The sequence below is a fragment of the Gambusia affinis genome, linkage group LG24, assembly GCF_019740435.1.
Source record: "Gambusia affinis linkage group LG24, SWU_Gaff_1.0, whole genome shotgun sequence".
Taxonomy (NCBI): Eukaryota; Metazoa; Chordata; class Actinopteri; order Cyprinodontiformes; family Poeciliidae; genus Gambusia; species Gambusia affinis.
The window spans coordinates 8,003,405-8,025,809 of NC_057891.1; the positions used below are offsets into that span (position 1 = coordinate 8,003,405).

Consider the following 22,405-nt stretch of genomic DNA (forward strand, 5'->3'; position numbering starts at 1 on the left):
CTTCAACCAATCAAAATGCTCAAGAAGATGCCCAGCAGCCAGCCAGTCAATGATTGTCTCTTCTAGAAGGAGCCACTTTTACCGTCAACAAACTAATGTTTTATGATTTCAGGCATTTATTTCAGATGACAGTATGTTTTAAAAGGCTGGGTTAGTAGTAGGTTGGTGAAAAATTGCCGCCTGCTTTAAATTTATTGACGGTCGTCATTAAAATATGTTGGTAATGTCTGGCTGCAGCAACATGGTGGTGGCAGCATCATGCTCTGGGGAGGCTTTTCTTCACAGTGGGCAGAGAAACGCCTCAGAGTCAATTAGAAGATGAACACCTTCCAGAAGATGAATAACTCTAAATTCACAGCCAGAGCAACAAAGACATGGTTTTAATCACAGAAAATTTATGTCATAAAATGTCCTAGTCAAAGTCCAAACTCTAATCTGTGCTAAAACCGGTGTTCTATGACATTCTCTGCCTGACCTGACCAACAGGACAGTTTTCCTATTAAGGATGGGGCAACCTTTGGGGTGAAAAGTTTAGACTTAACACTAAAGACACACTTGCAGACCGCTGCGTTTATTTCTTGTGCCGGTCCTGTGAGATAAAACGTCCCCTGGAGAAGTTGGGGTCCCTTGTTTTACCATAACAATGTGGTTTTATCTCGGCTTTATCTTTGGAAGAGTTCATATCTGTGGCATCTTGCGGGGGAAGAGGGACTGTGTGTATTGGGGATGGGTGGAGGGTGAAGGCATGCTCTCTCTCCTCTCTCTCTCTCTCTCTCTCAAATAAACGGCGAGGACAGGGAGTGAGCGAGGGAAAGAGGGCTGGAGAGGGTGGAGGGGTATGAGGAGGCGGAGCCCGGGCGACGTGACTGTAACGCGATAGCTGCTCAGCTCAAAAGAGCGATCACTCACACACACGCTGCACACACAGCTCGCAGCCAGACACGGGACGCACGCTGGTGTCAGAGCGGAGCAGGAGCGGAGCGCAGGGCTTGTGAAGCGGAGAGCGGCGCGGCGTGAGCGGTGTGTCAGACAGGAGAAGACTGGTCGTTCATTTCCCTGCCCGATTGTTTCCAGTTTGATTTCTTGGGAAAGCTGCATCCGACGCTCGGAGCGCGGCGGTGGGCTTCAGATCGCTGCAGGAGAAGCGACCCCCGTGTGCGTAAAATACGCAGGAGCGGCAGAGGAGGAGATACTCGGGTAGACAGGAGACAGGGGAGCCTGTGTTGGAACTTGACGCGACCCTGGAGCCGCTGTCCAGACTCTAAGAACTTTGCTCCCTCGGTGTTTCTTGGATGAGTGTTTAGAGCATCACTGCAATGTTCTTATTTTATCAGCGCATGGTCCTGTAATAATATCGGGGGTCTTAAATTTAAAAGCTTTCTAGAATTTGGCTTCGATCGCAGTGGATCTGGATTTTTGTGTTTTTGAGCAACTTCAGCGTTTAAATCCAACAAAGTGGAAACAGCAGACACTCATTTTTAAATTTAATTTAATTTTTTTTTTCTTTTTTTTTTTTGCCTGATCCGAGATGGATTTCCCCACCACGCTGGTTGGATTTTTAATAACACTGTGTCACTTGGGATGTGGAGTCGGAGGACAGAGCGGTGAGTTTGAGTTAGTTCTTGGTTTTGGCGCAAGGATCGTCACCTTTAAACTCCTTTTTTCCCCAGAGTTTGGGCGTCATGCGCTTTGATTTTTTGTCTTCCAGCCCACATAAACATCTGACATAACTTGATGAAATCCACAAACCGTTTTCCTCTCTCTCTCTGTTCGGTGGATATAATGCAGAAAAGGATCTTTCTTTTACGTAATCGTAGAAATATACGCACTTTTTTTTTAGATGTTTACAGTTACAGTTAAGTGAGGCAAACATTTCCAAACTGATTAATTTTCTAAATTAGGGAGAGAAAAAACGGAAGCAGTCATGTCCCAGACGGACTGAAACCATCAGCAGCTGCCTGGAAAACGGGAAGCATTTCAAATTTCGGACACTTCCCGTTTGGCTCCCGTTTTTTTTCTCCTTGATTTACTCTAATTAATAATCAGCAACAACAAACAAACCCATTCTCTTGATTAAAAAGCTCTTCCGATTAGGAAGGGGTGGGTGGGTGTAGTGTTTTACAGAGAGGGCTGGACCCCTCTGCAACCTGCAATTTTCACCACTTTTTGCTGGTGGCCAAGAAAGCGTGCGTAAAAGCCACTCTGTCATTGCGTGATTTGACTCACGCATTAGAGCGTTCATTAGCGACCACTACTCTCCCTTTCCCAGTAGCTCCAGGTGCTTTTTCGAGGCAGGGGGCCTCACAGCGCTCTCGGCGGTTAGATGACGATAAAAACGGCAGGTTGTGATCAGGTTGTTGGTGTCACTTTTTTGGTACCATATCTTGAAAAGATTGTCCGTCACTGACCAGCTTAAAATACCCGATAAGATAATGGCATCCCCTCTGCCTAATACTGCCACTACCATGTTCTGTGTTGAAATTCCAGTGTTAAATGTGGTTCTTCTCCTCACACAGCTTAAAGTAAGTGTTGAGATGGATTTTTTTTTTCAAAGCACATTAGAGGAAAGAAACACTTTTCCAGATTGTTTTGTGCCAAAATTTGTAGGATTTTCTTCTAGAAAGTCTTTCAAATGTGGCAATTTTAAAATTGGTGGAATTTGGGTAAAAGTTCACCATTCTCTCCATTCTCTGGAGCTCCATGTTTTCTCCACCGTTCCTGTGCTACATGAAGACAGGAGTTGCCTGTGGCGACTTTGGGGAAGGGGCTTTTCGCCGAGCCGTCTATAATCAGATCATAAAAACAGAAGATTGTGGTCAGAGCCGGATTTAGGAGGTTTAGAGTCCTTGGGTTAGCCGGTTTTGGCGCTCGGCTTAGATCGACTTCAAGCTTTCTTGTTGGGAGAAGGAGTCCAGGCTGATTACTTTTTGGCCACACAAAGTGGCAGGCAATTATTTGCACTGGATTTACAGTTTAAAGGGGCACAAAGACAAATTCAGCTTCCCTGTCCCTGGTTGGTTATGATTTGTTCATCCAAAAACATTTTAGCAACTAGATCACACAGTACTGAAATGCACCTAATTAGGGTTTAAAAATGGAACTACTGCTCTGCAAAACATTTAGCCCAGGATCTAGTGGTCAGATTGTTTTCTGAGGGCTCGTCATGCTCAGAAGTGATGCAGCCGGTTGGATGACACACGAGGCTCAGTCATCCACGGCAGTCTGGTTGCTCATACAGTTGGAAGTAAACACTCTTCCTGTCGCTCTGTTTGGGCTTTTCCTCCTCTTTTTAAAGCTTCTAGCTTACAGCAGGAGTCGTCCGTTCTGGCTGTGTGTGTTTTACAGCACACGTACTCACAGATCAGAGACAGATGTGGTTCTCCTGGCAGTGATCGGGCATCTCTGCCCCCCCCCCCCAACCCCCAAGCTCCTCTTACTCTCTCCCTCTCCTGCCAAGACACTGCGCCACATGTCTGTGCCTCAAGAGCCACATTACAGCCAGAGACTGACGGAGAGCAGAGTAGACAGGGGAGGGAAAGGGAGAGGAGAGGAGAGCATGCCATCCACTAAACCGCACTAGAAACAAGCAGTAGGAGAGCTTGGGGAGCAGATCCAGTGTAGGGAGGGAGAGGGGATTGTGCTTCAAACAGAGGGGACATCAAAGCGTGCAGGGGGTCACGGAGTCAAAATGGCACTGGACAGAGAGAACAGAGCGCATGAAGAGTTACGAGGCGACGCCGGGTGATGCAGTTAATGTGGGGGAAAATCAGAGGAAGATTAAAAAGGAAAAAGGAAATAAAAGAGGGGAAGTCTGTTTTTGACTCAGACTTGTTACAAAACCAAGCTATCACAAGTTCTGGCTTTTGATGGCAGACTGTCGTAACTTGATATGTTTTCACTGGGCTCTTTTTAAATGTTTCGGAGCAAACTGATTCTGGCCCGAGGCGCGTTGGATTGTCTCAGCGCTCAGAAGAAATCGAAACATTAGAGATCCGTTATTACTTTCCTGTGCCTCGCTCTTTCCAAAGCAAAGAAATGTACACTCTGTTTGTGCTGTAATCACAATAACTTGACTCCATGATATGTGCATTAATTACTGCTACCATAAACATTAATATGCAAGCCATTAACCAGCTTATTTGCATGTTTATTAAGTGGGTGGCTGTGCATCCTTTGAATAAGTTTCTTCTTGAGACGGGTTTTGTTTATTAAAGCTTTTAACGCTTGATATAAGAAATAATAGTAAAAAAAGTCTACAGTATGCTTTAAAATGTAAATGTTATTTTATATTTTCTATGAAAATCTGTCTAAATGTCAACATCATTACTTTAGTGCGAGTATAATTGTACAACAAACCTAAATGTCATATTCTAATTAAAATATGTTTCCTTAATTCAAGTTTAAATGATGTTTTATATGTTATGCAGTTTATATTTTGGTACAAGCAGCATTAATAACTAGATAAATAGCCTACTTAAGGATGTGCCCAGCATAGAAATTGGATTAAAGCCTAAACTTTGACTAGGCTACACTGAAACCTTCACTTTGTTTAAATCAGAGGGGCATTAGTTGGTGTTCTGTGGATCAGTGTCCAAATTCACTTGACTTTTATGTCACAAACTTTGATATTTTCAGGTAGGGAACGCATAACTAATGGATCCATCAAATATGGCAAGTTGTCCTAATGCATAAAAGCAAAGATCATCATACCACCACCTCTATGTTCAACTCCAAGTTTGTTACTCTTTTTCTAAAATACTCAGTTTTTGTGTATTGAAACAAATCTTCCAAAAACTTTTCCTTTATTTCTTGTCTTATTTTTTATTTTTATTTTTTTAGCAAATCCAACACAGGTCTTTGTGCCTTTCTTATTTTGCAGCGGTTTTGGTCTTGAAACTTTGGTACCCAGCATCTTTGGCCCACAGGGTGTTAGATGTTGTTCTGGGTTCTTCTTATACGAGCCGCTGATGCTCTTTTTTTTTTTGAGTAATTTTTGTGGAGCAGCACCACTTGGAAATATTTTCCACAGTCTTATCTAATTGTGTTCAGACGGTTAACTGCTTAAAAGTGGTTTTGTAAGATTTTACAGTCTGATTTGCTGATAGATCAGAATATAAGGTGTTGTTTTTTTTTCATTTACTCGAGTCATTTTTGTCTGACATTAAATGTTTGGCTGGTCACTTCATAAAGAGTGGATACTGGTGTTGCATTTTTGAATATAGCATATATTTGCCTGTCAAATTTCGACCACATGTAATTTCCATACATATTATTTTGACATTACATGTGATAATTGCTTCAATTTCTTGTCATTTTAATTAGTTTAATGCTCTTCCTCTATTTCCATGTGCCTCTCAAAGCTTTTTCCATTTTGATCCGCCTGCCCTCGGTGGCATCAGCTGCAAAAACAAGGTCACCCATTAGCATTCATAGCCGAAGACAAACGGAGCGCTCGGTTCGATACCAGTCAGGTATGGGAGTCACGGGCTCCTCCTCGCAAAGCTCCTGGAAACGGGCCGCCGCGCTCGGGGTGAAATTAAAAACAAGACCCCGATAAATAAAACAAAGCTTGCTCTTTCTGTTTGTCGCATTAGCCGCATTGGGGGGTCTTAGCTGGAGCTCTGGGACCGGCTTAGAAAAGAAGCGGCGGGGGGTCAGCTTTGTCAGGAGCCAAAGTGTTTTTGAATGGATTTTGAGCTGATTTGAACACACAGAGGGTTTTAAAAGAGAACAGTCAAGGGTGTGAATTTAAAAAAAAAAAACAGCTTTACTGAGCTTTTGCTGTCTCTCTCTCTCCCTTTTTTTTTTTTTTTTTTTTTAAAGAAGTCAGTTTTTCTGGAAGCTAACTCTCTGTAAGGTGGAGGGCCAACAAATCACACCGAAACTTACCACAGCGTTACTTGATTCCACACAGCTTTCCTTTGCTTGTGCCGGCTCTGCAATTTTATTCCTTTCCACCCAGATGGGGAGGAAAGCTTTTTTGTGCAAAGAAGTGCCTTAGCAGTGCAGGTTTGACTCTTAGAGTGCATCGAGGGACAAGCAGACATGATAGGTAGACTTCTGGGTTAGATCCCCTCTTCCTGCAGCCATCTGCTTTACTTCACTGATCCATTGAAGCATTGATCAGGATGGCCAGCTCCGTGCATTTCGCTGATTAGCATGGGCCACTTATCCTGTTAGAGAGGGAGGAGGAAAGAGGAAACACTGGGAAGTAAAGAGGATTTGGGGATTTTATTTGCTTTTGATGAGGCTTTTGTTGGTTAAGATCTTCTTTTAAACTCATGTAGTGCTGTTTAACAAAAAATAATAAATACTGTTTCTGGGTGTTACATTCCGGGGAGGACTGCTGCCGATTGTCTTCAAAGTTGCAGAATTGACGAGGAAAGGGACATGACTAAAACCAGGAAACTGTATCTCCTGCTTGCGTCACAAAAAACGCACCAGAAGCAAGGAGGCTTGCAGATTGAAGGACAGTCATTCAAGGACAGTTTTTACACTTACTTGCTCAAACTCAGCTGCATTGTTTCTGAGCCATGAACATTTGTTGTTTCCTCCTGTTCAATGGCCGAGGGGTTTGAAACACAACACTGTGTGAAAACCTGACAAATGATGGAACGAGACGGAAGAGGGGGAATAATCCAAACTAAGAAAACAATTTGAATTGTCAAAATCAAATAAAAAAAAATAATAAAGTTTTCCCCTCTTCACTTGTTCATTTTTGTGCAGTTTTGACCTTTTTAACTGCAAAAGTAGCCGTCTGCCTCAAGACGTTTTATAAATCTCTCTCTTTCTGCATGACTACTGGTCTCTCAGAAAATAATAATGTTGCATAAAAAATGTCAGCCCATTCAAAATTATATCCATCTAGTCTGTAGTACATGAGTTCAGTACTTGATTGGGGCTCCTTTTGCATGAATTGTTGCGTCGTCGGGCCAGTCTGCTGGCCAGTCAAGCTCAGTACCGCCATGGTCACGAAACCAAGTTTTAGCACCTTTCGCAGTGTTGTGCTCCTGCTGGAAAATGAAATCAGCATCTCCATAAACATTTTAAGCACAAGGAAGCATGAAATGCTCTAAAATTTCCTGCTAGTTTGTGGCGTTGACTTTAGAAAACGCAGTGGGACCAGAACCAGCTGTGGAAACTTCACTTCGAACTTCAAGGAATCTGCAGATCTCTTCTCTTCCTCCTGACTCCGGGTCCTTGATTTCCTCGTGAAAGCCAGCCGTCCTTCTCCAAGATTCTGTAGAATTATGTAGGCTGATACAATCTTCCAAGTTGTGCTCATTCTTCTTTAAAATGTTGTTTGATTCATAAAGATTCTTCTGCTTTGGTTCAGTCCAGAATGTCTGAGATTAAACCCAGCCCTTACTGTTGAATGAATGCGTGATTGCTGCCCACTCGGCCCTCTTCCTCCCTCTCTCAGGGTGATAGCACATTTTAATTAAGGTGCTGGTAATGGTGGTGGGCTGGGAGGGGACGGGGCCGAGAATGATGAAGGGCTTTATCAGCCCTCCTCCTCCTCACTCTCCGAGCTTATCCCAAAGCGTGAAGCCATGCTTTCCTGATAAGGCAGCTAATAGAAATGAGAGCATGAATGTACACACACACACACACACACACGCACGCAGACATGGATACACGGCAGGACATGAGCTAAGACATGCAGACATTTGCACATTTTCTCTGATAACGAAGATAAAGACATCTCCCAGTCCAAGTTGATTGGGAGTGACTCAAATGTGCGCACATGCAAAGAGTGAGTTTACTTATTTCATTGATACAATCTGCTAAAATTAGATTGTGCGGCTGCTTCTGGAGCATAGAGAGGTTCACGGTGCTTCTGCTAGATTTTAATTTTATTTCGACGGTGAGCCCCTGCAAACACACTCGCCTCGTACGGACACAGTTAGCGTCACTGGTCTGGCGTAATAAGGTTTCGGTGGCTGCATGGAAGGAACATATGCAGCGTGTGTGTATGTGTGTGTGTGTGTGTGTGTATGGGGAGACAGATGGACTTCTCCACAAGATGAGACGGGTGTAATTCATGAGGCTCTCTGGCAGCTCCTGAGTGCTTCCCTACAAGTCACACTGATGAAAACACTCAAAACACACACAGACGCATACTACAAGAGAGCCTCTTTCTGCTTACTAAGTGTGAAAGATGACCAAGAAATTAAAAGAGCATGTGCTCATCTATTGATATATGGCAGTGACTACACACACATATGCATTATGTTGCCAAAAGCATTCGCTCATCTGCTTTCACATACGTATCAACTTGAGTTTTATCCCCTTCTTAATAGGGTTTATAATTAGGTGGACACACCCTGTGCAGCTGTAACAGCTTCAACTCTTCTGGGAAGGCTATGCAAAAGATTTAGGAGTGTCTTTATGAGAGCTTTTGATCATCCTACCTGAAATGTATTCATGAGGTCAGACACTGTTGTTGGATAAGAAAGCTTCTTTAAGGACTTTGCTTAGGGAATAGTTTTTGAATGAAGTAAAAATATGTCCAAAAGTCTTAATACGCTCAAGGATTTAGAGTAGAATGTGTAGCAGTATGGCTGAAAAATGAAATCTTCAGTTTCTTAAACAATAAATTCAATTTGTGGTTTTTATCTCTTTTTTTTTCCCCCCTTGAGAAGAAAATATTTTCAGAAACTGGCTTCTACTGCAATCATTCCTTCTAGGGGTTGACCTGAATTCAAAGTCTAAGTAAATAGAAGTTTTAAGACACTCTACAACAAGATCGGTAAGAAAAAACAATCCAAATTAAATTTTAAACAAAAAATTTGATGAACCAATAAATTCAATTAATCTCCTAGCAATAATTTGGAGTTCCTTTCTCTGAGAACTAAGAAGTGACGAGCTCAACTCCTGAAAAATGCCCCGCATCATAATCCCACCTCCACCCAAAATGGCACTGGACAATGCAGTGAGGCAAGTACAGGTCTCCTAAACTTCCAATTCAGGAAAATTTGTTCTGATCCGTCACTCAAACATGTCTACTAAACAAGAGTCATGGTGGCCATGATTTACACCAATGATTCCAACTCTGAATTGCACTTGAATGCAGTTACTTGTTAATGTAAATCCAATCCATGAAGCCCTCTTCAGTGTTCTGGAGCTACTCTGAAGGTCTTATAACGTTTTGAGGGACGCAGCTTTTGGCACATCATGTCACTTAGCTTCTGACAGTGTGGCAGAGTTGTTGTCAATCTCAGTTGCTTCCATTTTGAAAACATCTGACTGTGGAATAATCCTTCGTGACAAAATTTCATGAGTGGACTTATTGTACAGGTGGCATCCCATCATGGTGCCACGTTGGAGCGACGCATTCCTGAACAAACACTTGCAGAAGCCGTCTTTGTGTTGGATTTTATTCAAAATATTGGAGCACGTTTTGTCAATATAGTGCATATGTGTATGAAGGTGCGTGTGTGTGTGTGCGTGTGTGTGTGTGTGTGAGCTGACTGACAGAGGTTTCACAGAGGGGTCAGTGTCCACAGGGAGCCGCCGCAGTGCAGGCTTGTCTTAATGAGTCGTCAGGTTCTCTGCATCCACCTTACCTGCTGAATTTCTACTTCCTCATCACCTTTTCCTCCACACATCTGTCACTCACCTGTCCTCTCCCATGCTCTTTTTTCCCACACCCACCCATCATAAATCAACCGTCCTCCTCTCCCCCTTCCCGATCAATCCCTGTCTCTCTTTTTTTCGGCCTCAATCCGTCTTTTATCCGTCTCTCCTTACTCGTCTCCCTCTTCCTCCCTTTCATCCCCGCTCTCTTCCTCCACCAGTTTTTCTCTCCACTGTAATCCCTTTCTCTCCACTCTCCAACTCTCTCCCCACCTTCCTTGGAGGCCGCTCAATGGGCAGCTCAGAGGAAAAAAGTGCTGAGGCTGCAGGATTTCTCCCCAAAGGGCTTAATCTGCCGAGGCTCTGAGCGCCGATAGCCTCCTTCACACCGTTCCCTCCATGGGCTTCTCAACAATGACTGTCTGTCTGCACAGTCACACCAGATAAAGCTATGTCTGTGTGTGCATGTGAGGCTTCCTGCCCGTCTCAGCCATTCTTTGCCATCCCTGCTATATTTTTGAACAGTTTTTGCTTGCTAATTCTCCCCGATCCCCATCTCTGCTGGTCCTTGGGATTGACAGGCCCTCAAAGGTGTCATCCTTCGCCAGCGTGTATTTGAACATGCAGCAGCAGCTGGGTGTGTGCTAATGCATGCAATTCAGCGTGCATTTGTAGCCGGAGTCACGCACTTGCATGAAATCACCGGCAGCTGCGAGGGGCTGATGCACAAAGCGTGGGCGTCGCTCCTCTCTGGTAGCGAAGTAAGAAACCCATCGCGGCTCTGTCAAATGTCAGAGAATCCTAAGTGTGCCTTTTAAGCACAATAGGCGGTGAAAATGCCAACACTTGAAGGGTCTATTACACTTCAAGCCTTTGGTGCTTGTGTTTTTTTCTCCTTTTCTTTCATTCTCTATTGAAGTGTTCGCAGAAATCTGAAAGGAAACTGGCAAAATAAATAAATCGGCCCTTTTATGTCAAGAGCCGATTGGACTCAGAGGCTGAGTGGTTAAAACTAGTTGTAGGCGGCTGCATTTTTAATGCAACTACAGTGTTTAACAATCAGCTCAACAGCAAGGACCACAACTGTGGCTTCTCTTCAAAGAGAGGAGAAAGATTGAGATTCATCAGGAAAATCTCATGAAAGATCTTATGGGAGAGGGATGAGGGAGATAAGTGGGATAAAAATGTTTTGTAAAAAGGCACAAGGAGGATGAATGGGATGAAAAGGAGGGTGAAGAGTGGTATGACATGTTAAAATAGATAAAGATGACAGGTGGAATGAGGAAGATGAGTGGGATGAAAGGCGGTCATGAAGAAGGATGGACGGTATTCTTGGGATGGAAGGAGTTGGAAGAAGTTATGAGGCTGACAGATTGGAGGAAAGGGGTTTGTACAAAATATGACTGGAGGAAAGGAGACTGGGTGGGGATAAGAATAAGGTAGGGATGATTGAATAACAAAACTATGTGTACTACATAGACAAACAAGCCATCAGTAGGTTTTCCTGTTGACTAGTGGAGGCATGACGGTGCTCCTGAACCCCAAGTTAGAACATTAAGGCTTTTTGTTGCCAGATCTCCTTCATCTGTTTGATGTTTTCCTTGTCTGCCTCTGAACAACAGCTGTATAATAATGTGAAGGTGTTTGAGTTCAATATAAAGTTCATTAGATTTACAGTTCCCACCGGAGCATGAGCAAACCCACATGCATGCAGCCGTAACAGCGTTAGCTACAATAAACCAGCTCCTGCTGTTGTCATGGAGAACATGTCTCCTGCTTTAATAAAACGTAATAAAGGAACGGCCATGTCCAGAGCTGTGTGTGTGCGTGCGCCCGCGACTCGTCCTTTTGTATGTGCAGAATACTGCTATACATGTTCCCTTTGTCTGTGCCTGTGAGTTTATGTGTTTGGCGTGTTTGCGCGAGATAACGCAAAGCGCCAAAGCCGCTGTGGCCGTCAAGGGTGCGAGCAGAGAATGGAGTCTTTGTTGCAGCGTTAGCTTCGTAATAGAGTCGGGGTGACCCCCTCAGAACCCCGCTAGACAGGCCGTCTGCGTGTCACTTCCTGCCTCAGCCTTCCAAGCGATGCTATTGGCAGGCTATTGTTCCTGAGAGAGCGCGATAGGATCGGGGAATGTGTCCTAATGTTTGCAGATTGGCTTGCTGGAGCAACAATTACACTTGGAGGAACGCTCCCCAAGGAGAAGGATGGAGATAAGAGGCTGGGTGTGGAACGAGGGGATAAAAGACTGTGTGTGTCCTCGCTTGGGTGTGTGTGTTCCAATAAATGCATCATCTTGTATTGTTTTAGTAGTGCATTGAGAATCCACAATGGAGAAGTTTTTTTTTCAATTTCCACCAAACTGAAGGCCTAAATTGCTTTCTTTGTTTTAGTGCTCATCTGTTGCTCATCGCATCATCGCACCAAGAAGAGAGAACCGCGTTTTTATGCCGGTCATGGAAATATTGGAAATACTTCAAAATGAGCGTTTGAACGGTGAATAACCGGCCTCTTTCTGTGCTCCGTCTTCACCACAGATTCAGCTTGTGGAGGCGTCTTGGACGCCAGCAAGCCCGGCTACATCACCTCACCCGGTTATCCTCTGGAGTACCCGCCTCATCAGAACTGCCACTGGGTCATCCAGGCGCCGGAGACCTCGCAGCGCATCGTCCTCAACTTCAACCCTCACTTCGAGATTGAGAGGCTCGACTGCAAGTAAGACCAGGAGGGAGAGGAGGAGCTGTGTCGAGTCAAACCTTTTAACCCTTTTGTGCACAGACAGTTACCTGCACAAACTATGTACTACTTTAAATTATTTTATTTGAAACACTTACAGACTTTTTTTTAATGTACCTATTTTGTGTGGAATAGAGATAACAGGTGAGAAGAAGAAGATAAAAACTTTTAGTCCATATTTGTATTTGTCCAGGAGTTGGAAAAATTCATTTGTAAAGAAGAAATTGAAGAAATACAAGCATATAAAAAACATATAGCTTTTTTCCCCCTATCATAGGTTAATTCAAAGCTTCTGCAGAAGCCAAAACTTATTTTTGAAGAAAAATAAAGAGAGTTTTTCAAACAGCTAGAGCTGAAGATATGTTGCATGCCTGTCAAGAGCCGTTTCAATATATTTAATCCGTGGAAAAAAATGGGGAAACTTTGGAGACATTATCAAGACTATAAACACCCCCCGCCCCAACACACATACACACACTTCTCCATCTGATAGTCAAATACCAGGACGCTTTTGAAATCTGTAGAGCTGAATTTGGGCATGCAGGGCAGTTGGAGTGAAGGAAACCAAAACAGGATCAAAGAGCCGAGTCATGGTAGATGGTGTGGGCAGAGAAAAAGAATAAACAGGCAAAACAGGGAGGAGGGAGTAAATGAAATCCAGCTGTTTATCTAGATAAAACTGGTCAGCTCTTATATCTGAGACATGAATAATCAGAAGCATGTGAGCTTCTATTGTCTTTGACCTCAAAGGAAATCACTGTCTCCTTTGTTTGAGTCCAGTTTTAAACAACCAGGAGACAGGGGAATATTTCCCATCACACCCAGCAGTTTATGTGCGAGTTCATTATGCACAATGAACACAGGCTTCCCGACTACTTGTTTCCCCTCTCTCTCTGTCTCGCGCTCTCCTTAAATACAGGATCTAATAATCCCAGATGGCGGCTGTTGCATTGTTCTCAGAGATAGCCAGGAGAAAAATGCTACATCCACAAGCGCATCAGTAGCTCGGTGGGTGAAAGGGGGCTTTCGTGATGATTGTCAGCTCTTTTCATTCGTCTGTGTCACATTGCCACACCGAGCTGGAAATGTTATTTTGATCCCTGCGCTTTGTGCTGTTCCCCCCGACGTTTCTGTCGCTCTCCGTCGGGAGGCAGAAATGGTGAGTAATTATCTCTTTTGCCGATATGTTAACACCCAGCGTCGCGGCCCGAACGGCGCGAAGTCAGCTGACTTCCAGCTCGGCTGTTGATAAGAAGTTTCTCACAGCCCGAAGGCGTGCAAGGCGGAGAGGAGGCTGATTCCCTCCCTCTCTTCCTCTTCACAGACAGTTTTATTGGGATAGTTTTTTCCCCCCCATTTTTAACACTCGCCTGGAGGGTCGGAGGCCTCTGCCTGCCCTCTAACACGCACTCCCACTCAGACTCTTCCTGTGTGTTTGCACTGAGGACGACTTACGAAGCATTAGCAGCTCTGCTTCCCGTTTTCCTGCTTCCATCCATCCAGTGCCATAAAATAGCCCCTGTTACAAAAAAACAGGAAATCGCAGCAACATTTATGCATGCGTGACCTCTAACACTAATGTTCTGCTCATCAAAAGGAGATGCTTTCCCCCCTCCGAGGCGTTAGATATTTCTGTTCTCTTCATCCTGTTGTAACGCTTTCTGCAAGGCTTGATCCGAGCCTTGTAGCCCCTTTGCAGGTTCCTTTCCCTTTCTTCCGCCTGTGCGATTAGGCATGACGGCGTGAGCAGACGAGAGCAGAGAGCAGACTTTTTTGCATGTTTTCACGGTTCTCCACGAGGACAGCCGGAGGCGCGGTGCAGAGGTGGCGGGGTTCAGTCTCTCGGCCGGCGCTGGAAATCTGCATAGCAGCGGGGATTAGGGAGATGGCAGCGGAGCGAAGTGCGCTACCTGAGGAGAGGAGCGCTGATGTTGTCAACTGCGAACTGAATCTACTGCAGAATTGGAGGAAAACACGATATGTGTTTACAAATATGAATCTGAAAAGTGCAGCGTGCATTTTTATTCAACCAATCTTGAGTCGATGCTTTGTTGAGCCATCTTTTGGTGGAGTTATGGCTGCCGGTCTTCTAGATTGCTTCTCCAGCTGCTTTTGCTAAATTTTCTTTGCATAATAGTTCTGTCAGATTACATGGAGAGCATCTGAATTTTATTATTGGTCTTATGTTGATGACCTACTGAAAGGCAGTAAACTTTCACCACAGTTGCAAGTTTTTCACAGCTTCTAATTGGTTTTCTATGTATTTAACAGCCTGATGTTGTCTTTAGTATATTCTACTTAGCATGTAAGTTTGCCGCCACACTTACCGAGTTGCATAGAAGCCAAAAGGTTAAATTTTGGTAAAAAAAAAAAAAAAAAAAGTGTCCCATATGTTTTTTTAAAATAGTATTTAATTCAGAAATGGGTTTCTTTCAACCTCTTCTCCAAAAGAGCAGATCTGTGGACTTATAGCTTACAAATTCTCCTCTCTGAGCTGTGGATTTGTGCAGCTCCTCCAAAGTTACAGTTGGTTTCTTGGTTGTTCTCGAGGTAGAATTTTTTTACTGCTTAGGTGTGAAGGGTAAGTATTATCAGGATAAAAGAGAATAACAACTCATACACCCTCACTTCATTCTTAATATTTTCTTCCAATTCACTGTCATGGAATACTTGTGGTTGTTGTGTCACATATAATGTAAGCATAATAGATGAAACAGTTGTTGTCATGCCATAAAATGACAAAATACCCTTCTGAAGCATTATATGTTTTGGATGCTTAAAGAAACACACACCCGCTTAAAGATGCAGCCTGTCAGTGTGAAAGTGCTCATCAGCCATCATATCCCCTCCCTGGGCACTTTAGGCTCTCATAAAAAGCTGGGAAAAACTGCTTGCTCAGCCCATGCATGTGTTCTGAACTCTGGCTAATATACCCAGCCAGCTGGTGATTTCTCGCTCCCCCCGCCTCGCCCTCCCCATTCAGCACTCGGACACAGCCAAAGACCGCGGCTCTACTGCAGCAATCAAATCGGCAGCCTCGTGTAGGCGCTCCGTGTCTGAGGTGGCACTTTAATTCAGGATTTCATTTCAGGGGGAGTCCGGCCATGTGCCAAATAGCTCTTACCTCCAGGCTGCCAGCCGATTGATGTGAACTAAATGTAATAAAGGCTAGATGAAATATCAGGCCCATATCTCTAATGCAATCTGCCATCACTGAGCCCCAGGATGCTACCTAGTGATATAGCAGGAGCTGCTGAGGAAGCGGAGAAAGAGCTCGAGGTGGAGACGATTCCTTCTTGTTTTCCTGTTTCTCTTCTGCTTCATATCTATTTTGGTTCATCCTCCTCTTTCAGTCTGTCTGGCTTCCTCTTTTTCTTCCCCTGTTCTGTCTCTTCTCTAGCCCAGGGAGGATCTGTTTTAATTTCACATGCTCAAATTAAACAGCGAACGGCACTGTTGCAGTCAAGGAGATCATTTCTTCCACCTTTGAGGGTTTTCTTTTTTTTATTTAGTTATGTGTTATTGAACTCCGCCTCTGGTGAGAAGGTTTTATGATATAGCTTCGTAATGTCACATGCACACACTCTCATGTACATATAGCTGTAAATCCACACACTGCCTCCTCATGACAGGTATCTGTCTATATATTTGCAGGTGTGTGTGTTTCTTTGTGTTGTATTGCTCTCTTGCTGGTACCCAAAGGGCACAGAGGTGGATCAATCCCCGTATTCCGCTTATAATGGGAAATCTATAGATGATCAGCAATAGCCAGAAGTAAAGGTAGTGAGGAAAAGACAGTAGAGTATGGTTCAGGGTGAAAGGAGAGATGGATGAGTTCCCAAAGGTCACGGATGAAGGGAATTGTTCAGCACTGGATTGGTCGATATTTGGCGCTTGGCCGACGTTTAGGACGAAATCATAATCATCAACCTAAAGAAGTCACAGTAGTTTCAAACACAGAATGATGATATTTCTACTGAGATCAATTAGTCATGCTGACCCTGAAACACCGAGCTATGGGTCACAGGGAATGTATAGTTCCATCCATACATCCATCATCTTCCGCTTACCCAAGTTCCTCAAGGTAGCAGGTTCAAAAGGGAAACTGCTTAGCAAAGCTCTCCAGTCACTCATTCTAGAGGATCTTAAAACCTTTTCAGATCAGAAGCGAAAGATATCCATACTGCATGTTGTCAAACTACAACAGAATCTTTTAAAGGAGCCGTCATCCTAGCTCCACGCAGATGACAAAGTTCCTTACCTTACCTGTAAGGCTTGTCCCAGCCACTCTATAGAGGAAGCTCAATCAGAAGCTTTGCTATCTACTGGCTCTCACCTTTCTTTACCTTGACAGACTGAAAAAGCATGGGCATGACTACACCCAAGACCCTAATCTTTCTGTTCATCTCCAACCCCATCCTCCTATCATTCATGAGCACCAACATACTTGAACTCCTGTGCTTCAGGCAGTACCTGACCCTCAACCTTGAGGGTCAATGAGCAATTGCAACTGCAAATTTTCTTCTAAGCCTCCCAGAATATTTGTTGGAATTTGAAAACTTTCTGAGAAAAGCCTAATCACACATATAGGTTGACGAAATTCTAAGGGATCACAGCTGCAAAGGTTCAGATTAACCCTCTGCTGACCTAAGGTGGTTTGCGGGGAGCGGTTTAGCCCTCGTCATCTGTAAGTATGAGCCAGTGATGGACAGCTGAGGAAAAGCAGTGAAGCATTAGGACAGGAGAAAGAGACGTACGGTTTGTTTTGGGGCTAGATTGAAGATGGCAGACCCTGCAGATCTGCTGGGATTCCGCTCACAGCATCTAGTTAATATTTCAGAGGCACTTATGGTTTATTAGAGTCCCCTTTGAGGATGGGAGAGAGATGGGACATTGGAGTGTGTGTGCCCTCCACTCCTACTTCCTTTCTGCTTCTGTGCGTCGCCAAGACAAGAAAGCGACAGGCGTCTGACTCTTCATTGTCTGGGACTTCGGGAATTAGTGGGTTTCTTTGCTCCGAGAGTAGAAAATTAGGGGAAAATAAAACGAGACACAGCAGAGAGGGGAAAATCATCTCAGCTGAATGCCCCCCTGAGTGTCTAAATCCGGCCAAGTTTGGTTTGCAGATATTCCGGAACAGCTGTTGCTGTATTATCTGCAAAAACAAAATAAATCAGACACCCAGGGCTCCACCGCAACACAAATTTTGGTCAATCTCATGCTGTAACGAAAAAATACTTTCAAGAGAGTTTGGCAAACAAGATTTTGGTTGCTGATTTCACACAATCTAAAATAAGATCAACGAGGAGTGTACCAGCAGGTGTTTACTGGACTCTGAGTGACCCAGAAGAGCTCATATGGTCCCCAAGGCTGGTACGGAGACATAATAATGTGCACACATATGGTCTATCGATACTAGACTTCTGTTTGGCTGCAATGAGGTACTGTCGGCTGGAGGAAATGTCCCTGGTCGCCAGCAAACAGCAAAGGTGTGAAAGGCAATTAGTTGCTTTGACGCAGGGGCGCTGTGATATATGAGAGCAAAAGAAGAGAGGACATGTCTGGACCGGTGCAGAATTACCGGCCCCTGAGGGGTTTTAGTTTCCTTAACCCCTCTCCCTCTGTTCCAACTAGTCCCCAAAGGGGAAACCATGGAGGGTGAAGCAGTTGCCTTATTATGGTTCCCTCAATGAGAGGCCAGTCAGGAAGACCCCAGACAGACCGCCAGACATACGAGGGGAATGGATGGTGGTGTCAGACAGAACGGGGCGGAGTTTGCTTCAAAACAAGCCCTAATGGAATCTGGACCTGTCTCCTCGAATGTGCGGATGCTGTATCATGCGAGTCTTTCGCGGGTCTGCGAGCACACGCGTGCGCCGGCGATTTGTGTGCAACGTCCTGGAATGTGTTCAAGTGCGCGTGTGTGAGAGGCAGACGGCGGGGCTCTTGCGCATCAGGCCCTCATACATGTATTCATCAGAGCCTAGGGAGAGGCTGAGCGAACAGGTCAATAATCACATCTGAGGAACACTCACTCGCTGACGCTAATCCACGACAGGAGAGAGGGAGAGACAGAAAGAAGGATAAAGACCCACTCCAAAATCAATTAAAACCTAATTAGGCTCTCAGCTCTTTCACGGGCCTTTTATCCCCGGAGTTGGAGATACGCCACTCAGTGTATATGTGCGCGCCCGTGTTTGCCCATATCTCCACGTTGTGCGCTTGTTTGCATGAGTGGTGTGTGCTTCTTGGCACGCTCCTGAATGTTGTTTTCCCCAAGTATGTGTCGGTTACAGCCTTAAGCATTAGGGATAGCAGTGGCTCTCACAGACTCACTGTGGGAGCCTGGCACTAAAGCCGCTACGATCGCCTCTGTAATGCAGGATTACAAGCAGGGCATGTATAAGACTATTGGACGACAGCTTCTTTAGCCACAAGCTACTCAGGCCTAAAACTTCAAATCCTCAAACTGCCTGTGACATGAGGACTTAAGCACATCTGGTCATGATTAAAACTGGTTTGTTGATCACAATGCAAGGACAAACAAATTCCTTAATTAGCCTCTAGAGGTGGAGATTTCCAGATTCTTGCCTATGCTAGGTGCATCTTGTAGCTCCTATTGTCAAAATTAAAACCTTGTCATTGTGAACTCTTCTCCAATGTTTACAGAACTCTTTTCTTGTATTATGCTTCTGCCCTCTCGCACTGACAACAGTTGCAACATTTCCGGCTCAATTCAGCCATTTAGTGTTCCTGTCTTCACCTTTGCATTTGCCACTGTGACCCAGATTAATGTGCTGGGATTATCCCTCGATCAGCAGTCTTAGTTTGAATGCTCAGCACTGGAGTTGATACGCTGCAAGAGCGAGATAGCTAAAAAAAAAAAAAAAAGGAGATTAGTGACTCTTCTTAATCCGGGTTTTATTTCAAGCTGGAACTACAAAAGCCATCTTAGTGTTCAGATGCCACAGGCTTGAGCTGATTGCCATGTCCCAGCATACCCTGAATGCTTTTCACTTTAAAGTAGCAAGAACATTAGCAAAGATACTGGTTTTAAATATGTGCTTGAGCCCAGAAATGACTGTAATGCTTTGTCAGCACCAAACAACTCATCATGCTAATTAGCAAGATAACGTCAACCCTGTTGTTCCTTGACAGCTTTGTCACATGAACCAATTCAGACAAGTGTGTTTGCACGTCTGCACGTTCGGAGGGCGCTCCCAGTTAGCTGCAAGGCTCCTGCAGCGATGCAGTTAGCAACACAGGAAAATACGACATGAGGACTGAGAAGACACTCGTACCAGGAAAGGGAGGTGATACTACGGAGACACAAATGGAAAGAGAATGAATCAGTCTTGCAGCTGGAGACTCATCAACATGCTCATTTGGTGGAAAATCAAACAGGTTGTTTAGAGAAAATAAGAGGTATAAAAGTGAGTCTAATAGTCTGTGAAAAGAGCATAATTATTCAGATAAATTATACTGAACCTTGCATTAAATAGCACTTAAGCACCAGGTTGCCACCAAACAAAAATTAAAAACATTCCTCCCTGTTCCAATGCTGACCAAACCCCAAATTAGGATGCTGAACGCTGGCACTCTGAAGCATTTCCTGGCCCCAAAAGAGAAACCTTTCAATCCAGTAAAGGCAACACTTATTTATGAAGATGAATGAATAAAAGGTGAAAATTTTCACCATTTTCAGAGTGTAAAAACAAAACAGACCAACACTGTTTACAGAAAATCTTTTTTTTTTTTATTAATGAGCCAATCAGCAACAAGGAACAGGAAAGTTTGCACTTGTGCGCCAAACTTTTAGTTTTCTGATGCATCCTAATTTTCACAGCTTTTTTACATCCACCTCGATATTACATCCTCTGTACCTAAGAGTGCAGCATTGAAAAGTTCACATTCCAAACTAGGATGTTTCTGCACCTTTTGTCTTGACAAAATATTTCAGTCCAGCCATTCCAAGACACCGAAAAGTATCCAAAATTCCTGCTGCACATCTTAAATGTCAGGAAAGTTACAGGAATTAAGTATTTCATCTCATTAAATCAGTTCCACACAAACTACTGTACAATATCTCTGTGTGATTATGTTCCTTTTCTGTTTGAATGCATACATTTATGAAAGCAGTTACTAAATCCCGGAACACCACCCGCCCCCAACTTGCAACCAGAACATGTTGTGCCAAACACCCGAGTGTGAGTTATGACCTCCGAGTCAAACACATTAGCAAAAACATTTGTGGTCCATTAAAACCTTTCTCTTTTTTTGGAGCTACGCTTGGCAGAGTTGAAGCGCGCTCATCCAAACACAGCGTGCTCTCAAATGTAGAAAAGCCCAAAAAAGGATGAAAAAGCCCAACATGAACCAGATCTGCATGTTGTTTCAATCAGTGATGCTGACATACGGAATGGTACACAGAGCTATGAGCTAATTCAGGATTAGCCAGGTGTGGACTGTCTCTCTTTGTCTCCCTCTCTTTCATACACACTTAAACCCAGACACACACACGCACACACGCACGAGCTGACAGATAAGAATTTGCTTTCATCGTTCGGGGTCAGGTGGTCGATCAGAGCTCAACAAAGAACTGAGGAAACAAGCATGCGGAAGCTAATCAGAACCAAGTTTGGTGCCGATGCTCGGTGATGCTCACCTCTTAATTCTTTCATGAGCTTCAACCATCTATTTTTACTCCTCTTATTAATGAATCTATCCAGCTGTCTGTTTGCCCACATCCTCTGCCTCCGAGTTGACAGACACTCACTAAAATATGTCCTGTTTGAAATACAGCCCTCCCTCCGTTTTCTTTCCTGTGATCCAATATTCAGGGATTTGGGGATTGTTCGCCCCGAGCTGTCATCAAAGAGATCTGAGCGTGCCGTCCCGAGCAAAAACTGGGTCAGAAGAGCTACATTTATTGAATCCATCTGTGGGGAGACAACACAGTTTATTTCTCCCCATGATTGGCTGCATTTCTAAATTCAGGGATGCTCTCATAAAACTGATCTCAGGTCAACACCTGTCTGGATTTCATTAACTCGAATTCCTAACCCCATCACATTTTTGTTGACATTCTTGTTATAAACTGAATGCATTGCTAACATTTTAGACAAATGATGGCGAGAAAACTCTAAAAGAAATCATTTCTCCCCTCTTTGTTTTTTTTTTCTTTGGCTTTGTTGTGCTCAGGTATGACTTCATAGAGATCCGCGATGGGACCTCAGAAACCGCTGACGTTTTGGGTCGACACTGTAGCAACATCGCCCCGCCGCCCATCATCTCGTCTGGACCCTCAATCCAGATCAGATTCGTCTCAGATTACGCTCATCAGGGCGCGGGGTTCTCTCTACGCTACGAGATCTTTAAAACAGGTGAGGAAACAATGATCTGTGGAACCCAAAAACCTGGATTCACTCCCCCCTGTTTATATTAGCAGAAGCAAAACAGATATGATCAGACAAAGAGAAGAAAGCAAACTACCTTTAAGACATGGAGAATGTAAGGAATGCTCTTTAATTGGTGCAAAGTCCACTTCTTCTGGGAAGATGAGGAAGTCTGGATGTGGAAGGCTGTGGTGGGATGATGGAGAGAGCTCTGGGGTTACTTCCGAGTTAGACTGAAGGTTAAAGGTTTCTAGGTAAGAAGCTGAAGCGAGGAGATTGATGGGGATGAGTTTAAGCTGAAATGGGATTCTCTCAAAGTGGGCAAAGTGCACGCAAGGTTGGAGTAGATTTGTTTTGGCCGTTTGGGTGCGTTTGCTACAGTAGTCGCAGTGGCAGAAGAGGTTAAATGGCCTTCGGAGCTGCAAGATTTATGATCAAGTGAGCGCACCAGCACTTTTTGCAGCATTTCAGCAAGCTCCTGGATCGTTTTGCTTCCAACATGTGTCTTGATTTAAGCACAAAAAAATGGAAAGAGGAAGAGCTGGCTGGGGGAAAAATCGACTAAGCATTCCTCTTATCACAACTTATCGCCTCCCACCTTTGAGAAAAATCTCTCCTGTTTGTGTCAAACGACTGTGACCCAGATTTGTCGTTCAGCTCTGTTACCAGGGCCACCGCCTTGAACCCCAATGAT

The 22,405-nt window shown here is 44.2% G+C and overlaps 1 protein-coding gene across 2 annotated transcripts in view; it reads left to right on the forward strand.

The window, feature by feature from the left end:
• Positions 1-895: 895 nt before the first annotated feature.
• nrp2a (neuropilin 2a) overlaps positions 896-22,405 on the forward strand; it is a 67,426-nt gene continuing 45,916 nt past the window's right edge. The window contains exons 1-3 of one of the 2 annotated variants that reach the window (XM_044109893.1): positions 896-1,604; positions 12,118-12,295; positions 21,518-21,699. In XM_044109893.1, the coding sequence (XP_043965828.1) occupies positions 1,529-1,604; positions 12,118-12,295; positions 21,518-21,699 (436 nt within the window). In that variant the 5' untranslated portion in view covers positions 896-1,528. The remainder of the gene's footprint in view (positions 1,605-12,117; positions 12,296-21,517; positions 21,700-22,405) is intronic. The other variant, XM_044109891.1, reaches the window with a different exon arrangement.